The sequence below is a fragment of the Triticum aestivum genome, chromosome 3D (genome assembly GCF_018294505.1).
Source record: "Triticum aestivum cultivar Chinese Spring chromosome 3D, IWGSC CS RefSeq v2.1, whole genome shotgun sequence".
Lineage (NCBI taxonomy): Eukaryota > Viridiplantae > Streptophyta > Magnoliopsida > Poales > Poaceae > Triticum > Triticum aestivum.
The window spans coordinates 529,736,861-529,746,952 of record NC_057802.1 but is presented as its reverse complement, the minus strand read 5'-3'; the positions used below and the strand labels follow the sequence as shown (position 1 = coordinate 529,746,952).

General features: G+C 41.2%; 1 protein-coding gene across 1 annotated transcript; it reads left to right on the top strand.

The window, feature by feature from the left end:
• Positions 1–6,804: 6,804 nt before the first annotated feature.
• LOC123080261 (peptidyl-prolyl cis-trans isomerase FKBP15-1) lies at positions 6,805–9,825 on the top strand. The gene is made up of 6 exons (XM_044503172.1): positions 6,805–6,974; positions 7,098–7,147; positions 8,382–8,444; positions 8,931–9,021; positions 9,203–9,307; positions 9,512–9,825. Exons 1-6 carry the CDS (start codon positions 6,908–6,910, stop codon positions 9,604–9,606), a joined length of 471 nt encoding a protein of 156 aa, XP_044359107.1. The 5' UTR covers positions 6,805–6,907; the 3' UTR covers positions 9,607–9,825.
• The last annotated feature ends 267 nt before the right edge of the window (positions 9,826–10,092 follow it).

Sequence of the window (10,092 nt, the reverse complement as noted above, 5' to 3'; positions counted from 1 at the left end):
TCCGACGAAGTCGAAGGGAAGCGTCGTCGAGGCCACCCCAAGACGTCTAGACAAGCTCCACCCGGGTCACCTAGACAAGGACCTACTGGGATCAAAGCTGAGGTGAAGATGGACCAGTGAGGGAGGTGAGTTCGCCTGAAGTAGAACTATCCAAGATGATGCCCCCAAGGAGGAAACATTGTAGAGAAGTCGTCACCGTCCGACTTGGGGAACCCCGAGTCTAGGATTTCTCTCGAGATCTGACAGCGTAGTGAGGGAAGACAATGCCAAAATCAATGCTTTCAACAAGGAAAAAGGACGTGGCGTCACCATCGATAGGGTTTTCACCCGGTAGTTGATGGAGTCGAATCTGACAGATCTCAGGTAGGGGGTCCCGAGCTAGTAGTCTTGACACGATGATAACAAGGGCACGAGTTTTTACCAAGGTTCGGGCTCTCCATAAAGAAAAAAACCTATGTCTTGCTTGTGTTTGTATTGATTTGGGATGGAGTACAAAGTACGGGTGATCATCCGCGAGATCGTTGTGTGCCATCTATGAGCCATACTGAAAGTGCAGCTAATCCCCGGGCGGTTTGGTAATTCATAACAACATATGCTTCATTGAACTAATGCATATTAAAAGAATATTTCAAGAAAGTTCAATTTAGGTATGGCAATGGGATGTGAATGTGGACCCCTCAAAATGCAAAGGACATGGATTGGAAAAAGCTTGAAGACTCTACATTTTTGGTTAAGTGATCCAAGATCACATTGAGTCCATAAGAAAGCCAATACTATTAAAGGAAGTGAGGTTTTGATCATGGACTATTTGCTCAAAGTGCTTAGGGATATTGCTCCAAAAACCCTTAGCCACACCCTCACATTCTTCTCTGTCCAAAGCCCCAAAGCCTATCTCAGTCCCACCAATTAATACACATCTACCCAGACTCATCGAGATACAGTTGACGGAGCCACTGCCTAAACCCTAGCAACTCGGTCTCACCAAGATGGCACTCAGTCCCACCGAAGTGCACATGCCAACCTTCTGTAACCTATTGATTTCACTTTGGAATTTCTGAGTGGTTTTGATCAATCTCACCGAAGTATGGAAAGTGCTTAGGTCGTCACCCGTTGGTCTCCCCGAGATGTTCCACCCAGTCTCACCGAAAAGCCTAAAGTTCAAACCTTTTGCACTAGTCGCTCTCACCGAGTGATTCCACCCAGTCCCACCGAGTTGTGCATAAAGGTGTGTAACAGTTGGATATTTGGTGCTGGCTATATATACCCCAGCCATTCCACCCACTCTCAAGGAGAGCAACTAGAACAAAGCTACCACTTCCCATATCATTTTCTGAGAGAGAACCACCTACACCTGTGTTGAAATCAAGGGGATTCCACTCCAATCTTTGATCCTTGATTTCTGGCCCCCTCAAGATGCTTTCCACTCCAATCCTTCTCCTACCACCCTTACAAATATTTGAGAGAGTGATTGAGTGTTGAGGAGACTATATTTTGAAGCACAAGAGCAAGGAGTTCATCATCAACAATAATATCTATTACCTTTTGGAGAGTGGTGTCTTCTAAATTGGTTAGGTGTCACTTGGGAGCCTCGAAAGCTTGTGGAGTTGAACAAAGGAGTTTGTAAGGGCAAGGAGATCGTCGTCTTCATGAAGATCTACCCCGAGTGAGGCTAGTCCTTTGTGGATGGAAGCTATGATGGCATAGACAAGGTCGCTTTTTCGTAGACCCTTCGTGCTCGTGCAGTCGATATTATCCGTGGATTCAAGTCTCCATCAACATGGACGTACGATGACACCACCTACTAGAACCACGCCAAAAATCACCGTGTCTTCATTGCATTTGATTTTCTTTGACCCCTCCTTTATGTTCATATGCGAAGTCTTTACTTTCCGCTCCCAACTATCTAGACTTGCATGTGTAGGGTGTTACTTGACTTGTGAGAATTGCTAAAACTTGCCAAGAATTAAAATTGCGACAAGGCTAGGTTTTTATTTGATCAAGTAGTCTAATCTCCCCCTCTGGACCTTCTTGCGATCCTACACATACCCCTTGGTTTATACTCCCCACTTCCGAAAAAGCTTGTCTTTCAAATGGATGTATTTAGCACTAACTTGGTGCTAGATACATCCATTTGAGGGACAAGCTTTTTCGGACGGAGGGAGTATATGTACTAGGAGGTCTAGGGTTACAACCTAGTCGATTATGTACAAAGGGAACACATTTTTGACGACCTCTAATGTCTTGGAGCATACGTCAAGTCTTCAGGAATCTTCCTTTCATACGCCATGGGCTGCCTTGTCGTGGCCCACTGGTGAACCCACATGGGGGTCCTTGGCCCGGCCCATCTGGCCGGGGGACGGCATGGTAAGTGACCCCCAATCTGGGACACCATCAGTAGTGCCTCCTCCACCTCACGCCCAGAGCATGTCATCCACCCACCATTGTACCCCTTCAGCCAAGGCAGCAAAGAGACGCAAGCCGAGCTACATAGGGTCGAAGAAGAAGCCGACAGCTGTAGAAAGAAGGGCCGAAGGCCATGGCGCCAAGAGGCCGCGGTAAACACAACCGCAAGGGCGAGGAGGAGACCAGTGACGCAGCCGCGGGCAGGCAAAGAGCAACCATAGACAAACACGCCCACAGGAGGCCACACGCGAGCAGACCAGGCCAGATCCGACTGGGGGCCGCTGGATCGTGACGCCGGGGGTGAGGGGATCCCATCGCGTGCACGGGAGCACGGGTGCGCATAGGAAGCATGAGATGAGGGAGGGGTGGGGGTAGCCACCGCCATAGTGAAGGAGATGTTGAGGAGCACCACTATGCCGGGAGGGGCGCTAGCAGAAGGAGATGAGCAGGCCAATGTTTAGAGATACATTAGATACATCCCAAGGCTTAGTGAGCCAAACATATCAATCACTATGCAGCGATAAAATGCTTCTAACAATATTATGCGCGTCAGAGTTTTAGGCCCATACTTCATGAACGAACAGAATGTCCTCAAAGTACTTTTTCTTTTCATGAATCTCTCTATTGATTGAGTTATACTGCCCAAAATATCCCTCGTTGATTCTTTTGATGACCATGTTTGCACCACATGAAACATAAAGCTTTTGTGCATGTAAATCTTTTACGAGGTCCAGAGCTTCACAACATGCCCAAGCTTCAAGGGTTGTTGGGTCAATTAAGTTGTAAAAAACACAAGCATAAGATCCCTGAAAAATGATATACATGTTTCTACAAACCCTTGTTGAAGCTCCCCTCGCCAGAACCTTCGGCATCTCTTCATCCACTTTAACTTGATGTAGCCCTCACGAGGGGGAATCCAATGAGGAGCCACCCGAGCGTGTGCAACTCTCGCGCTCTGCATCAGGACGATCTAGTTCAAGTTCTAACAAAACTGAAAAATGTTGGTCCTATTTGTGGAAAACTAAAGTGCCATGGAAGGTTTGTGTGTTTGCATGGAGATTGGCTCAATATTCTTTGCCAACGGGAGATGTGCTACGTCATCCAAACAGGTCTAAATATGCTAGATGTGCAATTTGTCCAGGCGCAGATGACTCTTGCAGACACTATCTAATTTGATTGCACAATGGCGAAATGCGCTTGGACACTCATGGAAAACCAGCTAACGGAGCAAATGACCGCATGTGTGTGTGTGCGCGCGCGCGCGTGCAATAGAGCGGGGGAATGGTTGTTTCACCTCATGGAAACCAACTCACATGGAGAATTAACGACGATTCTGCTCATGCTTTGGGCGATATGGTCAGCGCAAAGGAAAGCAATTCATGAAACCATTTATGGGATTCATGTAACCATCTTAGGTTTTATCACAGTCGTCAAGCTGATCTAATGCATCTCGACCATCTGATATGAGATTTCTTTGTCCCCATGACTAGGCCCAACGAACATAAAATCGGATTGGAGTCTCTTGGGTTCCTCACTCTACTAATTAATTTTCTTCGGGACACTGTTGGAACTATCTCTTTCCCAACTATGTGGAATCTTCTTTTTCGAACTGAACTCAGTATGTTCTTACTTCCCCACTACTTTGTCCACAATTACAAAGCGCCGAAGATGACTTTTCTTATACATCGATGTTGACTTAGCGGCCTATTAGTAACCTGTAGTCAAAGCACCGAGGACCCCAGGCCTAGCACGACTACATCTCGCTTGATGCGAGAGCTACCACCGTGTCACCTCACGGAATGCCCTAGTGGGCCAACCCAGTAGCAGGTTTGTTCATTTATTCGCCTTGTTTGTTTGCTTCATTTTTTTTTCCTTTTGTCTGTATTTTCCAAAAAAATCTAAATAAACATGTTACAAAAAATAAGTACAATTTGAAAAGAGTTCATTGCACATTTAATAAATATTCATGCAGTGTAAAAAATGTTCACATGACTTTTAAAATGTTTGTGCCATTCAAAAAATGTTCATGTGTGTCAAAAATATGTTTGAGACATTTAAAAAATGTATATACAATGTAAAAAATGTAACCGTAATTTTGTTTTAAATTGTGCCATTTTAAAAAAATACAAAAATGCTCACTCGTTTCAAAAACATGTTCGTACATATTTGCGAAAATATTAATACAATGTCAGAAAATTCAAGTAACTTAAAAAATATTTAGTACCCTTCAAACCAATGTTGTATTTATTTAATATTTATTCAAAATAATGTAGAAAATTGGTTCCAAGTGAAATTGGAGTCTTATGAGTTCCTCACTCTACTCACAAATTTTCTTTGGGACCCTTTTAGTGGTATCTCTTTCCCAACTCTACGGTGTGTTCTTGCTTTCCCACTATTTTGTTCAGAATCACAAAGCATCAACGATGACTATTTTTATACACCAATGGTGACATAGCGGCCTATTACTAACCCCCTATAGTCAAAGGCTCAAAGCACCGTCGATCCCAGGCCTAGCACGGTTACATCTCGCTTGATGCGAGAGCTACCACCGTGTCACCTCACGGAACGGCCTAGCGGGCTAGCCCAGTAGTAGGTGTGTTCATTTATTCACCTGGTTTGTTTGCTTCGTCTTTTTTCTTTTTTCCTTTGTTTTTATTTTCAAAAATATCTAAATACGCATGTTCCAAAAAATAATTAACATTTTGAAAGCATTCATCAAAGGTTTAATAAATATTCATGCAATGTAAAAAATGTTCACTTGACTTTTTAAAATGTTTGTACATTTCAAAAAATGTTCAATTGTGTCCAAAATATCTTTGAGACATTTTTTTTAATGTTTATACAATGTAAAAATGTATGTATAATTTAAAAAAATAGAAAAATGTTCGCTCGTTCCAAAAACATGTTTGTTCATATTTGTAAAAATGTTAATACAATGTCAAAAAGTTCACGTAATTTTTAAAATATTTCGTACCCTTCAAAGCAATGTTCAATGTGTTGTTTTAATATTTATTCAAAATAATGTTGAAAATTGGTTTCTAGTGAAATTGGAGGCTCATGAGTTCCTCACTCTAGTCACGAATTTTCTTTGAGACCCTTTCAGTGTTATTTCTTTCCCAGCTATGTAGTATCAATTTATTTATTTATTTGAATTGGACTCCATATGTTCTTGCTTTCCCACTATTTTTTCCACAATCACAAAGCGTCGATGGTGATTTTTTATACATCAATGCTGACTTAATGGCCTATTAGTAACCTATAGTCAGAGCACCGTGTATCCCAGGGGTAGCGCAGTTACAACCCAATAGCAGGTTTGTTCATTTATTCGCTCGGCTTGCTTACTTTATTTTTTTATTTTTTTGTATTTTTAAAAATATTCTGAATACATATATTCAAAAAATATTTAAAATTAGAAAGCATTCATCACACATTTTCAAACTATTCCCACAGCGTAAACAATGTTCATGCAACTTCTAGAAACATATGGGCCATTTTAAAAATGTTCGTGGCATTTGAAAAATGTTCATGTGTGTCAAAAATATGTTCATCGTTTTTTTCAAAAAAAATATACAACGTATTTAAAATATACATATAAATAGAAAACGGTTTGTACCATTAAAATAAGTGGCATTTAGAAAAATTGTTCACACCTTCAAAAATATGTTTGTTCACTTTTGGAAAATTGTTAACACAAAAAATAATGTAATTTGAAAAATATATCTGTACCCTTCAAACCAATGTCCAAGGTGTATTTTTTTAATATTATTCAACATACCGTTCAAATATGTATTTGAAAATAAACATATACAATGTAAAAAATATTCACGTAGTTTACGAAAATGTTATGTGCAATTAAAAAATGTTCAATGTGTATTGAAAAATGGTTAACATGTATGTGAACAAAAAATGATCAAAACATTATGGAATTTGTATCAGAAAAATGTATGACATTATATATTTTTAAACATTATGAAGTGTATTGATTTTTTTTACATTATAGATTTAAAAATATATATTACTTGTATAAGAAAAATATTCATGTATGTACAAAAAATGTATGACATGTATTACAAGAAAAAAATGAAATAACCCAAAAATGGAAAGAAAAAATGCATGGAAAGTTGTACAAACCGGTATCATTTTTAGAACCTCCCAAAACTACGTCGGCTCCATTAAAACCTGACAGTAAGTGAGATATAACCCTAGCATCCAAGGCCCATCCATATTGAGCCGAAATCCAAAATGGGCTGGACCGTTATGTCACGAATGTATGATGGCTTCCAATTGTATACAGCCTCAATTGCTCAAAAAAATGTCTCAAAAAAAGAAAAGTTGCTCAAAAAAAATTGTATACTGCCTCAAAAAAAAAGTTTCCATTTGTACACGCGTGTGTATAGTATAGTAACGCGTAACGGTACCCGACTTGTAGTCCCGTCCAAACCGTATACGATCCAAAGAAACTGTACCTCGGCCGCTGACCAGGTAGGGATTGCAGGGAAGAGCGATGGGGACGAAGAAGCCGTGGCTCCTCTGCCTCGCCGTCGTTGCCATCGCGGCCGTCCTTCTGACCGGTAAAACGCGGGCCGCAACCTAACCTCCACCTGCTCCATCGACCTGTTGCGTCGTGTAAAGATATGTTCTGTTTTTCTCTCGATTTGGTTTTGCTCACTCGGTTTTTCGATCTGGTTCTCCAGCTTCGGCCAAGAAGTCCGCGGATGTTACACAGCTCCAGATCGGCGTCAAGGTCCGTATTCTGCAGGATTGTAACCAAACCGCAATCTCTGCTGCTCTCTTGTATTACTTTGCTTTGTGTGCTTTCTGTGTTCCGGCGGATCTGAGATCCTTCAGTGCAGAGTTCAGGAAAAGGCTGGGTTGGATGATGCTAGATTGCTAGGTTTGGGAGGTTTGCAGATCCGCAAGTGCGAAATAGGCTGTTGTTCCTTCACACACAGGGCGTGAGATTCAGGCTGCAGTTTGTTCACTAGAGCTAATTAGTAAAAATAAAAATGCGGCGAAGCTAATTAGCAATTTACTCGTGTAATCTTAAGGAATGTTGTTTAACCAACCAGTGTGTGCTTTTATATTGATGTATTAACAAGAAGCCACGATGGATATCTCTCAGAAGTAACATTCGATCTTCTAAGGAATGTTGTTCCAAACTTTCAATACTGTCCAAGATCCCTTCTGTGGGGACTTGTCATATTACACAGGATGTAAATTAAAAGCTGAGCGGAGAAGTGGACAACCTTTGTTTTCATGATTCTTCTGCTATGACAAACAGAAAATTATGTACTTACTGCTAAGGTTCATACATTATTTTAGAAATGGAATATCCAGTATTCAACCACAAACCAGAGTGTGGTATAGGGGTGTTCATCACATTTTGTCCATACCATTGAAGCATGCGCGGTAGTACTCTATTAGTTGTCATAGGCTGTATTTTTCCCTGTCTGATGTTCAACTTTGACAGCAAATTCCTGTATTTGTATTTCATTCATAGCTATGAAACTAGTTACAGGAAAGTGCTTTTGCATGCAAATTTAATGGTATGAAGCTTATACTTATAACATAACGCATGTACTGTTGGATTAGTTGTTGGCCAACTCATGGGTTTGGACAGTCAGGATACGCGCTGCATTTGCAACAGAGGAGTAATAATTTTGAATAGCATTATCAGATACATAGAAGATTTAGATGTACTTAGATGGTTTGAATGGTTTAGAAAAAAGGCTGATGAACACCCTTACTGTGGAGGGTAGAGATTTTCTGTATCTTTTTTTTAGAAAGTGAGATTTTCTGTATCTACGTGCCCAGCTTTCAGTCACTCATTAAGTCTTAATCTACAATCGTGCAACATTCGATTTATAAAGTTCTAAGGCAATCGTATACAGGTTATGTTTTCATTCTTATTACATTCCAATGATAGTATCACTGTGACTTCACATGACACTGTTTTCTTTGGCTCATCCTCTTTTCAGTACAAGCCTGAATCATGTACCCTACAGGCTCACAAAGGTGACAAGATTAAAGTGCATTATCGTGTAAGTATTTGACCGACACTTTTATCTGAAGTCAGCAATCCTATTCACTTATGATACTTGATAGTACTCTAGTCAAAAGAAATAATGACTGTAGCTAGTTATAACAAGCCTGCAATTCCAAGTCTCAGAAGCAAGGGCCACTGAGTTTCCCTTACTGTAACCTTCCTACTGTTCCTTCCAATGACTTTATGAACAACATAGTCCAAATGTACGATACATACTCTCATGTGTGCAGCAACTTTATAATGAATCAGTTGTGATAGCTATTTAACGCGATGTCTCTTAACATGAACCAGTTGAGATGCCTTGCAGAGAAAGTGAGAAACATCATGGCAGAGTGACCCTAGTAATTTATGGCCTTTATTGCGTTGTTTACCTGGTTTGTTTGTCATGTTTGCCTGAAAGAAACTCTTTGATGCTTTTCCTGTAGCGATTTGTCTCCACAGTTTTGTCATTCAGCTGAAAGCTTGACTATGCTGCGTGCAGGGGACACTCACTGATGGATCAGTATTTGACTCTAGCTATGACAGAGGTGATCCCTTCGAATTCACTCTTGGGAATGGGCAGGTGATAAAAGGTTATTCTCTTTTCCTGGAGCAGCATGCGATTATTGGTTTATCTGTGGTCCACATCGTACTGGCTTGAACAAACAACAATATATGTTACAAAAAAGAAACGTGGATAAACGGCCTGCATTGTTCTTATCAGAAACCTTCGCAATGGCGCCAACACACATTATTGTTTCCGTCTGTGTGTAGGTTGGGACCAAGGTTTACTAGGTATGTGTGTCGGCGAAAAGCGGAAGCTAAGAATACCCGCAAACATGGGTTACGGCGAGCGAGGCTCCCCACCAAAGATTCCAGGTATGGCTTGTTATTTGTATGTTTGCTTGGTATGGTCCTTGTGATGAAATCATATCCTGTGTACAGTGTAGATCGTCAACTTTAATATTGCCATTCCAGCGAGTTTGTTGCCTGCATCTATCTTATGATCCAAACACGGCATGCCGCCGTGCACTCTTTCATTGACCAGCAATGCTGACTAGCAGTTTTGAACTCTGATGATAGGTGGTGCAACTCTGGTTTTCGACACGGAGCTCATCGCCGTCAATGGGAAGACATCTGCTGGCGCCACCGCGGAGGGTGACGACAGCGAGCTTTGATACAAACATGGATGTACTTTTGCCTGCATTTCCGCGAGTTCGTCGGCTAAAAGGGCCGCCGTTTTTGAACTATTTCCATCATCCTTAAAGTGTTACAGAGACCGGTTAGATTTGCTGTACCAAAAGATCGTTGTGAACAACAGCTGATCTATATCACGGCAAACAATTTTTCACTCCTGATGGGCGCGCGACTGTTAGTAGTGAATAGTGACAACACAAGTATCTTCTGTTTGTTGGACTATGCGGCTGTTAGAGCAACTCCAATGGGCGACCCAAACGGACAGCGGTTTTCTCCGCTTTTTGTCCGTTTGGGTCGGCCGCCTGCCCTCTTTTATATTTGGGTTGGCAGCGCGTCCAACGCGCCGACCCATAGTGGCCGGCTGGCCGCCAAATATTACATTGATTTACATTCAAACATATTATCAAATAACATAGTTTACCGAATAAAATAGTATAGTTTTACAAGCCGGATACAAATAAAAATGT

What these genes read in the sequence shown, in the direction of transcription:
- LOC123080261 (XM_044503172.1), top strand. Translation starts at nt 6,908, where the DNA reads ATGGGGACGAAGAAGCCGTGGCTCCTCTGCCTCGCCGTCGTTGCCATC. An exon ending in CGCGGCCGTCCTTCTGACCG is followed by an intron (nt 6,975 to 7,097) that starts GTAAAACGCGGG and finishes CTGGTTCTCCAG; the next exon opens with CTTCGGCCAAGAAGTCCGCG. An exon ending in AGATTAAAGTGCATTATCGT is followed by an intron (nt 8,445 to 8,930) that starts GTAAGTATTTGA and finishes TGCTGCGTGCAG; the next exon opens with GGGACACTCACTGATGGATC.